Source organism: Stegodyphus dumicola, chromosome 2, assembly GCF_044657685.1.
Source record: "Stegodyphus dumicola isolate Sdum_Otavi_A_Nest chromosome 2, ASM4465768v1".
NCBI classification, from domain to species: Eukaryota; Metazoa; Arthropoda; class Arachnida; order Araneae; family Eresidae; genus Stegodyphus; species Stegodyphus dumicola.
The window spans coordinates 88,052,791-88,066,356 of record NC_140769.1 but is presented as its reverse complement, the minus strand read 5'-3'; the positions used below and the strand labels follow the sequence as shown (position 1 = coordinate 88,066,356).

The window sequence follows — 13,566 nt, the reverse complement described above, 5'->3', positions numbered from 1 at the left end:
CGAAATTAGAAATTATTTGCTATGACAACCTGTGAATCAATTATCATTGTATTTCTGAATACAAAGTTTTACTTTTTTATTAATTTGTTTTTATATTATTATTTATTGTTTTTTTTATTAACTTTATATTTAAACCAACTGAGAAATACCAGTACTTAAATTCATGTATTGATAAATTGAAATCTATGTGTTTTATTTTGAAACACATATATATGTTATGTTACATTTTCTTGAAACATTGTGCTGCCAAACACTTTCAGCCCACTGCATATTGCAGTGAATGTAATAGGAGTTTTGAAAACAAATTATGAAAATAAGCAGAGTTATCTTTTTTAGTATAAGGAATTGTCAATAATAAAGCATGCAAGAAACTAACTTTTTAATAAACTACTTAATTACTTATGTATTTAGTATGAAAATTTACTAATTATTTTTTCTTTTGTCATTTGTATGTAATGATTTTTTAACTACGTGTTCTCCTGATCAAGATTTTCCCATCTAATTAAAACTCTCTGTATGAATCAGGAATCTAAAAATTCTGAATTTGTATGCATTTATACTTTTACTTAAGGAATAAAACTAGAATTTAGATCCATCTATGATACTAAATTCTATTTAATATTTTATCACTAAGTTTAGTTTAATTAAAACTTGTTACTAATTTTTTATTTTATGTTACATTTGTGAAAAAGATTTCTCGTTTGGGATGTTTTTTGTTTTTAAAGTATTTTAAGTATTTAACATTTTTTAGTTATTTTTTATTTGAGCCCTAACTGCAAAGGTGCTTTTTTTTTTTTTTTTTTTTTTTTTTACTATGTGTGAATGCAATTTTTTAGAATTTTTGCATTTAAATCTCGATCCTCAGTGTGAAGTGATCTTTTGCTCTTTATTTTTATAATTATGTACTTTGATCTGCATGTATTCTGACACTGCATTTTTTAAATTTTCAGATGCCTTACTCCCTAGAATAATAGATTTTATTCAGGAATTTCCTGTTTTTCTACAAACTGTTGTACAATGTGCAAGAAAGACAGAACTAGCATTATGGCCTTATCTCTTTTCAGCTGTTGGTAACCCTAAGAACTTGTTTCAAGTAAGTGTTATTTTTAAGGTTAAAATAAAGAACAATAAAAAAAAATACATAAATATGTGTTAAAATCACTGTATTTTAAATAACTCAATTAATTTAGTTTTCTCTAGATTTTGTATTATCTTAAGTAGCATGGAGCTGTATTTGAGTGGTGTGCTAATTTACGTAATCATGGATAATATTTAAAAATATTTTGACCAGAATGTAGTGATAGTAAAAAGTATGAGAATGAAATAATAATAAAGTAGTAAATTCAGATTTTAAATAATAGATTAAATAAATTTATTTATTTTCTGTATAAATCTTGATATTATTTTAAGCATACATTTTTATTCATCTTTGGTACAGTGCTTCGTAATCTTAATTATATACCTTTGTATTATTAGAAGGCATGAACTCTCTTGTCATATATCTAGTATACTGTGTGTCTTTTTCTCGATATTATGTGATGCATATTTATGTATTTTTAGAATATTAATGGAATAATATATTTTTGTAAGTACTTTCTGACTAACATACACCCCTTATTTCAACATTTCATAGAATTACTGTGTCTTTGGCCTACTCTTGAGTATACATTTGACAATAGCCAACCAACCCATGTGTGAGCATACTATGCATGTGTTTGAGTGCATGTGGATTTACATCCTTTATTTTTCTGAGTCTTATTCATGGGCTGTAAAATTGTAAATGTTGGCCATATAAATTTCTGTTTTACTTACATTTCTTGTTATAATTATTTATTAACAGAACAGTACTTATTACCCATAAACAAGTATTTTGCAAAGTTACCAGTGAGTTGAGGACTTTTTGTAGGGATGAGAATAATAAGGAAATTCCTATTTTTATTTGAAATGACTATTTTTCTCAGGCTTGTCTTAATCAAGGCCAACTTGATACTGCTGCTTCTTATCTAATCATTCTACAGAACTTGGAATTATCGTCTGTAAGTCAACAGCATGCAACTCTTCTTTTAGACTCATCATTAGAAGCTGGAAAATGGGAGGTATGTTCATTTTTCAATTATTTATAAATAAAAAAATGTATACATATAAGATACTGGATAAATGCACTGCATTTTAAAATTTTTCATTGAAACTTATGTGTATGTAGAAATTGCATATGCATTCATTCGTTAGATATTGGTATTTCCTGTTATCTGGAAGTTGAGCTTTATAGTAAATTTATTCCTTAAATAAAATAGCCCCCTTCCCCACCAAAAAAACCTTTTATGATTAATTTATGTGAGAAGTATTCTAGAGTATTCCCAAACCCCAAAAGTAGCCTATTGTGAATCACATCAAATAATGTATAAATCTTTAAAAAAAATCTAGTATAAAGTAAAAGTAAGAATGTTATGATAAAGGCATAGTCTAAACTGATGTTTATTTCTTTTGTATAGTGTGTAGTTATCATACTTCCAAATTTCAATTTATCATCATAAATCAACATTTCTTCTTTTAGAGTAGTGTAGTTTTGCTTTCTGAAATCAAGAAGGTAGCAAGCAGCATAGTAGAAGACTGAGTAGTTATAAAGGTGTTGATGATGTGTTAAGTTGGATCATTAAAATTTCATGGATGTGAGGTTTAGGAGATTGAAACATAGGAACAGAAAAGGATTAACTTTTAAAATCTTGTCATTATTTTAGTCCATCAGGGCAGGTAAGACAGTAAGGAGTAAATCTAACAACAATTTTTCATAATTGATAACTAACCACGACTTTTATGAGACGTTTTTTGTATATATCTATATTATTGTTTCAATCAGAAGCTTCCTGTGAATTTCAAGTAAAAATCTATTATTACCAACAATGGCAAAGAACGGTTCTGATCATAATTTTTCTTCTCTTTGCTTGATTAAGCTCTCGACAGCATTATTCTAAAGCATTTATGTTTTTGAGCAAAATGTGCATGAAATAGAAATACTTTAGTTAGAAATCCAGAAATAAAAAGATTCGGAACATTTCTATCAATGTCACATTGCACGTAGCTTCATAATGTTGCTTTTAAAATTATATTTGCTGCATTCATGTGGTTCTGTAAGATCTTATTTGTTGAAAAAAATTGCATTTTTCTTAGAGATACTAAAATTTGTTGCTGAATGTGTAGCCCTTTATCTACAGCTCTGTGTGTGCTTGTCTGCCTTTGTGTCAAAGGCTGAGATTTGTAGCCTTTTGTGATTGAAGTGGAATGTTTGAAACATTCTTAACTGCTTGTTCATTTTTCCTTTTATTAACACTCAAAACACTTTGCATACCTGACCAGAATAAATACTAACAGCAAATAGTGGATTGAATGCACATGGAACCAGTAACAGCTTGATGAAATTTATTTTCCCTAAAGAAACACTTTACAATTCTGAAACTTTTCACAAGAGTTCTTGTACAACTCTTCTCAGTAGTTATCACAATAGTTATCACTTCAAACTGCTAAGGACATTAAACACAAGACAGTATACAAAATTTCAGTACTGAACTGAAAAGAACTGATGCTTTTCATAGCCTCCCTGGCAGCCAAGAAACTTCCAGCAACTTCAATTTCTCGAAATTTGTGGAAGGCATACAGTTACAGTTACAGTTACATATGGTTGGACACAGTTATAGTTACATAATTATTGGACCAGTTATAGTATACAGGGGTCATACCAAAATGTTGCATAAATAGTCATTAATTTGGTGCCATTTGGCAATTTCTTGCCAGCTTGGTGCTATCTTGCTAATCTGGCAAGACAACCATTTACCTCTGTGTTAAATAGACTCCCCTCTGTAACCTTAATTTTCCAGCGAAACTTTGCTCTCTCCGTTCAAGGTCAACGTATACTCAAGGCCTACCAGACTGAACTAAATTCCGGTTCCCAGTTTTCAGTGGCTTTCGTGAAATTCATCACTAGGTGGCGCTCGCACTCTGCTACAATTTTGTTATACGCTCACTATTTGTAACGTGGCTCGTTATTAACAAAAAGTGTATTTTATGTCTAGTTGCTGTATATTTAAGGGCTATACTTATCAAGCTTAGTTTTTTTTTTTCATTTAACTTTATACGCATATAGGTTTAAAATTGTGTATATACCTCATTGAACTCAGTTCTGAAATTCCTCATTCTGCTTATTTAATTCTGAAATCTTTTTGCATCTAATGTTGTTATTTTCAAAACTTTGTAACTTTCTTCTGATTAATCTGGAATGGGAATGGTACACATGGATTTATGTCAGGTAGTTGCATGTAGGTAATGTATCAAGATGGCACTCATGTATATGTGTGCTTAATAGTGATAATATTGTTTTGTGAAATTCAGTAATATTATTTCATATATACATTATTCTTGATGATGAACTATATCAGTATCTCACGCTGCCAGCCATAAAATTTTGCACACATGTCATTCTGATTAATGTTGTATATGTGTAAAAAATATCTAGCTGTTTTATATTTAAGGGCTATACTTAATAAGCTTGTTTTTTTGCCTAACTTTATATGCATATAGGTTTAAAATTGTGTATATACCTCATTGAACTCAGTTCTGAAATTCTTCATTCTGCTTATTTAATTCTGAAATCTTTGTGCATCTAATGCTGTTACTTTCAAAACTTTGCGTGGAACTTTCTTCTGATTAATCTGGAATGGGAATGCTACACATGCATTTATGTCATGTAGGTAATGTATCAAGATGGCACTCATGTGTATGTGTGCTTAATAGTGATATTGTTTTGTGAAATTCAGTAATTTTATTTCATGTATACATTATTCTTGATAATGAACTATATCAGGATCTCATGCTGCCAGCCATAAAATTTTGTATACATGTCGTTCTGATAAATGTTGTATGTGTGTAAAAATGTCTACCTGATGTATATTTTAAGTGATGCATTTAATAAGCTTGTTTTTTTGCCTAACTTTAAATGCATATGTATCTAAAATTGTGTATATACCTCATTCTACTTAGCATTGTGGGCATGTGTGATGGATAAGTTATTTATATTCAGCCATTGCAAGTTTTCAAATTTTATCCTTGAACTGAACGTTTTCTTAAGTGTATATTGTGATTATGAGAGTTATTATTTTTTTGTGTGCTGCTAAAATATATTTTATGATGTCTGTGTCTCTTTTATTTATAACAAACAGATTGATTTGATCAATAGCTTTATCAAAAATTTCATTATTTTCATTTGAAAAATTGAAGTTTCTCTAATACTGAAAATGTAAATTGCTACAATGCACTTAATTCAATTACTAGTTTCTTAATGTTAACATCAATGAAATTTAGAATACAAATGAAAGTGAAGAGAAACACACCTGTGTAATATTAAAATTAGTCAAAAAAAGCAACTTTGGGTTTGAGTTTCATTCAAAATCTATGCCACAGTAAGACTTTTTTTTTTTGGGAGGGTGCCTAATAATTTTAGAATGTCTTTGAATATCTGCAATGCAAATACTGCACAGAGATCAAAATCTGCATTATTTAAACTTTTATTGTTTAAGATTTCCTAAAAACAGTTATTTAATAATTTTAAAAAATTCTTCAGTATGTAAAATTTAATCTCTTTAAGTAATATTTTTACTCCAATGCTGTGGAAACAGATATACAAATTTTAGATCACGGTGTATTAATATGTTAATTACATCTTTGATAGGGGATACTAAATTTTTTTTTGGCCCAGTACAGCCGATAGAAATATTTTGAAAATTTTTCACTGAAATAGTACATGATCTGAAGCTATCTGTTTACTTCTTACTGTATAAATAATTAAAAAATAAGGTGTATACTCTGAATTACCTCTAAATTAGAATAAATAGTTGTAATGCGTACAATTCAGAATAGCGCATTTCTAGATGAAAGCAGGAATTAAAATCGAGATCAAATAGCTGGTGTTTATGTGGAAAAAAAAATAAATAAAAGGTGAGATAGCTTAAAATTCCGTGCTTTCCTTCTAATTAAAATAATCAACAATTTCTGACTACTATAGATTAATCGTTTTTAAACTCTGCATATAACAAGACAGAATTCGTTTTTGGTACTTTTCTGATTTTTGTAAACATCGCAAAGTGTAGCAGAATTGTAGCACCATCTTGCAGTCAGTAGGAATATCACGCAGGCAACTGAAAACACAAAAGAATATTTTCACACTGGTAGGCCTTGAGTATAAGTTGGCCTTGCTCCGTTATGTTACATTATACAAGAGATACTACTATTTTGCGTATAATTTCACTGAACTTATTGGCATACATACAAAATTCATAACTATATATATATATATATGTAATGATATTTTTAAAGCAATTGATTAAATTAAATTCTATTAATATTGCTTAATAATGTGTTGGCGATTCTCTACCTAAATTGCATCCCTTTTCCAAAATTTTGGCGGAATCCTTTCTTTAGTATAAAATATATTAACCTGTTGGCGCCCGCCAAATCACCAAAGTCATAAATCTGTCATATTACATAAAGTACTTAAGAACACTCCTGATGAGAAGATAGCGTCATCTCGTGATTTCAATTAATATCGCTGATTGGAGGAGCTTCGTGACGTACACATATGTATAAGTAGGGCTTCTGCTCAAGGTACGAGGAGAACGCTTGTGAGATGGATGCTGAAATAAACCTACCACTTTATATTCCAAAATTTGTCTCATTCCTGTTGCCCCGGCTGCACAAAACAAATAATGTATGAGAAATTACATTTCATATATATATAATCAAGAGTTTATAAATTCCAAAATTAAGATTTTTAATTACTAAAGTCATGTATTAATTATTAAAACCTTGCAGTATGCTGCTAAGTTAATGGAATAATTGAAAGATAGTAATTCAATTAATACGAGTGGCAAACTGACTAAAGGAAGAATAGAAGTTATAATTGAAGCAAGAACGAAACATAAAATAACAATTATTTGAAATAACATAATAACGAATATTTGAAAATTATTTGCTTCTTTTCAAGAAGCAGCGAGAAAATTTTCAACAGAGCCCCATTTCTGAATTATGTCTGGATGATTACCCTGTGCTTTATTCATGCCTGTCAGTGTAGGCATCGTAGACATGTATCTGATGCACTGGAGATTTTGTTTCTCATTGTAAATGGATTGATGCAAGCACCACACACTTACAGAGGTACTTGTTTGAGATATATCTGCTCATGCAGACAGGACTTAACCCCTTCGAGCTGAGTAGCAAAAACGCGCGCTTATCGCGGAGGCCGGCAGTGTCTTCCGTGAGCGTCTCTCCAGGGCCGGGGACTTTTTTGCTACTAAGCCTAAATCCATGAAATTTCCGAAGTATCAACGCATTGTTTAATAATGTTCTATAGAGTATTTAAAGGGCTTATGCTTTATAAATATTTTTATATATATACTTTAATTATCTTATTTCTTGTTTAAATGCATATTATACACATTTTATTTTAATTACTCACCATTTTATGACTTTTAACATTATACATCTGAAAACTAAATATATTACTTAAAATTCTCTTTTCGTATGAAAAATTTGAAAACAGGGATCTACACACAGTCCTACGTTACATTCCTTGAACTCGTGATAACTCATTTGCCGGTTTGGAGGATTTTTCCGGGAATGTGAACAAACAAATCATCGTCGTCTCATTTTCTTATCAGTCTCTTCTGAACAAAGTTTTGGAAAATGTCTTTCAGTTAATCTTTCAGAATCAATATCAGAATATCAGAATTTCAGAATCAATATCTGAAATATTTTGCATCATTTCTGCTATTTCATGCTCTGTTAAACATTTTCGACGCTTCGACATTGAAACAGTAAAAGCAGAAAGAATTCACGTCTAACAAGATCTAATTATTTTCTAAAAACTGAACTGTAAACCGAAATACTCAACGCTTTAGCGCATATAAAACTTCTACTTACAATAAACAACCACCACGTGCGAATAAAGTGCGATTTAAAGAGACGTCATAAATCACGCCATTCAGAAACATTTAGTTCCCCATTTGTTTATATAATCAAAAACACGTGTATGTGAGTCATGCTTCTCTCATTTCGAGTAGAAGGTCTAATGTACATGTATCTGAAACCATATGGACATTCAGTGCCATTTGTGGCAGAAATTATAATTTGAAAAACGTTCCAGGGTACTGGCACAAATACGTGACAGTCGGTAGTAAACGCAAAAATGCTCTGGCACGCCTGCGTGTTGTCTGGTAGCTAAGTGTGTTCGTTGCTGGCACGTATACGTGTCAGTCGGCGCGAAGGGGTTAAGTGGTTATGGAGGAGGGGAGAGTTTCGCATTTCACCTACCTACAGACTCTGCAGGTAGTTAAGTTCTGCTGCCTGATAGCTCTGTAGTTAGTTTCTACAAATATTGCTGTCCCAAAATTTTGCTACTCAGTGTCTTTTTAAATTCTGGGAAAAAAAAATCTGAGAGCTTCTATTATGCCCAAGCCTCCCCCCCTCCATTTACATATATGTGCACGTTTTGAGAGCATTAAGGCTAAAAATATTTAAAAACCATGTATCTTAAGAATTTCTGATAGACGGTTTGAAACGTTAGAGATAAAAATGTTTTATTCTGTATAGTGTGCTACCACTGCTGGCTTTGAAATTATTGAGTTTCTTAATCAAAAATTCATTAAAGTTTAAAAAATATATGAAATAAATATTAAAACAAATTCAAGATTCCAGCTTCCATGTGCCCATATTTGGATGCAGGAATACGCTATTCGAAATTTGATGGCTCTAGGTATAATTTTTTCACAATACCAGAAACATGCATACATTGATGCAGGTGCTTCATTATTTAATTTCTTTGAATATAATACAGGGCGATAATATTTTGTGACAACAGTTTGAAAAGTGGAACAGTACTATTTATAGTGAATCAACTCAAAGTGCCATTTTTAAACTGATAGCCCTTTTTGGCTAACACATCTTTGGGCTAAAAGTTTTGCCATCCCTAATTTTTTCTGCTCAGGGCTCCTCTAAATTCTAAAATTTTTGCCACCACTGCCCAGTGCAGTAGCACTGTCCTGTTGGAAATTTAATATTTTAATATTTTTAGCCTTAATGACTTAGAGCGTAAACAAAGCCACTTTTTGGGTTTACACTGATGATCTAAAATTTGGAATTACCAGTCCCCATGATTCCAGATTTTGGGCTTTGTACTATATATATATATACAGATATAGATTTTTTTTTTTTACCAATGGTGGGCCCTCAGCCAACATCAGAGTGGCCACTACTAAAGCCAGAAGTGGTGGTCACTTTATTATGGAGGCACCTAATAGGTGGGCCACCTTTGGCTCTTATGAAAGGACAGACAGTTACAACTATGCCTTCTCTGGGATTCGAACCTGTGCCCTTTGATATCGCAGTCAGCTTCCCTAACTACTGTACTGTCTGGGTGGCGATATAGATATATATATATATATGTAATGCAAAATAAATGAATCATTTTTTCACAATGCTAGAAACATGCATACATTCATGCAGGTGCTTCATTATTTAATTTCTTTGAATATAATACAGGGCGATAATATTTGGTGACAACAGTTTGAAAAGTTAAACAGCACTGTTTATAGTGAATCAACACAAAGTGCCCTTTTTGACTAACACGCCTTTGGACTAAAGTTTAGCATCCCTAATTTTTTCTGCTCAGCACTCCTCTAAATTCTAAAATTTTTGCCACCACTGCCCAGTGCACTAGCACTGTTCTTTTGGAAATTTAATATTATAATATTTTTAGCCTTAATGACTTAGAGCATAAACGAAGCTCCAATTTTGCCATCTTTTTGGGTTTACACTGATGATCTAAAATCTGGAATTACCAGTGCCCATGATTCCAGATTTTGGGCTTTGTACTATATATATACAGATATAGATTTTTTTTTTTTTCCCCCAATGGTGGGCCCTCAGCCAACATCAGAGTGGCCACTACTAAAGCCAGAAGTGGTGGTCACTTTATTATGAAGGCACCTAATAGGTGGGGGCCACCTTTGGCTCTTCTGAAAGGACAGACAGCTACAACTATGCCTTCTTCGGGATTCAAACCCAGGCCCTTTGATATCGCAGTCAGCTCCCCTAACTACTGTACCGTCTGGGTGGTGATACAGATATATATATATGTAATGCAAAATAAATGAAAGTAAATAATTCATTTAAAATTCATCCCATATTCAATTTGAAATGAGCATATGTAATAATGCAGAATGAATTTTAAATGTATTATTTATTTTATTTTGCATTATTACCACCACTTGTTGCTAAACATCTGTTGTTGTTTCAGCGAGCAATTGGATTAGATTTTGAACTGCTTTTTACTTTTTTTTATGTATATATATATATGTATATGTGTGTGTGTGTGTATCTCTCTCTACATATATATACGAGGGTTGGAACTTTAATAGTGGCAACACAACTGAAAAATCGCTACGCAACAAAACCAAAGAATATCGCGTGTACCACACGTGAACTACATACCTACCTTACCTCTTAGCAAAAAGACTCGTCCTGGCTACGTCACGCGCATGCGGAGTGATGCGAAGAACGAATCCTTGTATCAGCTCGTGGTCTAAAGTAAGTGTTGTCAGGATGTTTTCAAAACAAGAACAACGATGTTGGATAAAAATTGAATGTACCAGAGGTCGTACAGCATGACAGTGTCATCAAGGGCTTCAAGAGGCTTGTGGGGAATCTGCATTGCTTTACAGAACTGTAGCAAAATGGGTGAAAGCATTCAATGAAGGATGCCAAAACGTGGCAGACATGCAGCGGCCAGGTCGTCCGAGTGTCAGCGATGCAGACATGCAAGCTGTTGCCGCACTAATGGACAGTGATCGCATCCAAATGATTCATCTGCTGGCCGGACAAACAGGATTAGCGCATACGACTGTGCTGCACATTCTGAAGGAACGCCTGTCCATGAGAAAAATTGCTTCACGATGGGTTCCACATCAATTGACGGAAATGCAGAAATGGCTACGATACGATGCTGCCCGAACCCACCTGGAGCGCTATGAGTGCGAAGGAGATGCTTTTTTACGCAGTATCATTACGCTGGATGAGACTTGGGCCTGATCGTATCAGCCAGAACTGAAACGCCAATGAAACGAATGGCGTCATCACGGGTCACCACGATGTTCGAAATTTCGTCAGAACCCCAGCAATGTGAAAGTTATGGTGATTCTCATGTGCGACTGTGATGGTGTCATCCTAACGCATACCGTTTCCCCCAGCGGACCATCACTGCGCAGTATTACTGCTCATTTTTGGAGCACAATCTTCGACCAGCTTTGAAAAAAAAAAAAAAAAGGCGACACTTTCTGCAGAATGTCCTCTCATTGTGCATGACAATGCTCGGCCGCATGCAGCGCAAACTGTGACTGATTTGTTCAAGTGATGGGGCTGGGAAGTGCTTTACCATCCACCATACTCCCCAGATCTAAGCCGTTGTGACTCTGACTTAATTCCTAAGATGAAGGAACCACTTCGTGGCACTCACTTCCAAACTGTTCCTGAGATTCTTGCGGCAGTAGACTAGTTCATTCAAACTATCAACAAAACAGGCACTGCTACAGGTATTCTGTGACTTCCACATCGTTGGAAATGGGTCGTACACAATGCTGGTGACTATATTGAAGGACTGTAAAACATGGTGACATGAATCACTTTTAAATAAATAGTTGCCACTATTAAAGTTCCAACCCTCGTATATATGTAAGTATGTAAGTGGAATAACATAATATAACTTGAACATTTGCGAATGGGTATTTACTGTTAGTAATGATATATGTTTCATATAATTTTGAACTCATTGTTATTTTCCATCATGTTCTTTATAGTAAAGTTTGACTCCCTTTTATTTTTTAATGCAGTTTTAAATAAAATTTACATTTTTCTATTTTTTATTTAGTTTTATAAAAGTACTGATATATATTTTCTGGAGGGCAGTTTCTTTTATTTTTCAATAATAAATGTCAATAAAGGCATTGCACGGGAGCACCATTTAGGACACTTGTTATTGTACTTGCAATGAGAAGGAAACATAGCACACAAATAACAAACCTTGTGTGGAAATCAGATCCACACATTTTGAAATGGCAATCAGTTATATGTGTAAAAGATTTAAATTAATTTAGATGGATGTGTGTACCCTAAATAGTTAGCCCATAAAAGTAAATGGAAAAACATAATGAAGTCATACTGCTTTTTGCCATTAAATATCTGTTTATTAATTGTTTAATAAACCCACATCTGTTTATTAATTGTTTAATAGTTGTCATATAGTTTAAATAAATAGAATACTAATTTATCTTTTAAATATAGTTAAGATGCACCTTTTTTTTTGTGTGTGTGTTCAAATATTTAAAAATTCTTTTACAGTATCTGTAAAAGAAAAATTTCACCCAAATAATAAATCTGAAAGTATAAAAATAATACATGTTTTTAAACTATTTAGCTTTCATAGTAATATATCTATATCTATATATATATATATATATATATATATATATATTTTTTTTTTTTTTTTTTTTTTTTTTTTTTTTTTTTTTTTACAGCTAGCCAATGAACTGGTTAGATTTCTCAAAGCAATAGGTAATGTTTTCTTTTGTTTTTTTTTAAAAATGTCTGTTACTTATACTTTTTTGATTAATTTATATATTCCAATAAGTTGTTTATTATATTACTAATTTTTTTTTATTCATTGTGTGTAGATGTGGTACTAATATTGCTTTTTTGAGAATATTTGAAGCTGCATTGGTCACTTTTTTTAAAAAATATCAGTATTATATGTACTTTGTCCATGCATTCTTTCTAATGTGTGTATGTGGATATATATAAAACTATGCATGCATAATAAATAAACTCTAATGTTACACTACTGACTGATAAAATTGCTGCATTTTAATGGAAGTGCACATCAAAACTAAGATTGTTATGAAAGGAGAAAAAAGCTAATATATGTAAATGATTGGTAATTCATGGTATTTGCACAATACAGTATCAACAACAGCATGAAAAGACAGATGGAAATGCTAATTTTTCATCCAAAAGTGCATTTGCTCTTTTTGTGTGTGTTGAAGGTTGAATTACGTCTCTTATAAGAGGAACTCATGCTACTCATACTTGTCTCAAAATTTAATTTCTGGAGAATCATAGCTAGTGGGACTGTGGGTTTCCATACTGCCCAACTGTTTCCAGTAACTTGTTATTTGAAATTGCAATCTGTGAATTCAGAATGCTATATAGAATGGTATGTGATATCACAATGACTCCCATTTACGAATGCCTAAGTAAACAGACATCTTGTTACTTTGCTGTAAGGGATCATACAAAGAAATCATGTATCCTGCATCAAAAAATTGGGTGTGTTGCACAGCACCAAATATTCACATGTACAGTGTAATGACATTCTTAACACCTCAGATTGTCGGTAGGGCGACCATTACTGCATAGGGATAAGTGCCTAGAATGACAAATTCAGTGATGCACCATTGCTGCATTGCTGAGCAC

The 13,566-nt window shown here is 32.3% G+C and overlaps 1 protein-coding gene across 3 annotated transcripts in view; it reads left to right on the top strand.

Annotated features, from left to right (window-relative positions):
• The window catches only part of Rich (Guanine nucleotide exchange factor subunit Rich), a 153,066-nt gene that overhangs the window by 92,940 nt on the left and 46,560 nt on the right, over positions 1–13,566 (top strand). For all 3 annotated transcript variants that reach the window (XM_085810847.1, XM_035353446.2, XM_035353445.2), the window contains exons 24-26: positions 951–1,093; positions 1,962–2,096; positions 12,612–12,648. In XM_085810847.1, coding sequence (XP_085666973.1) covers positions 951–1,093; positions 1,962–2,096; positions 12,612–12,648 — 315 coding nt within the window. The remainder of the gene's footprint in view (positions 1–950; positions 1,094–1,961; positions 2,097–12,611; positions 12,649–13,566) is intronic.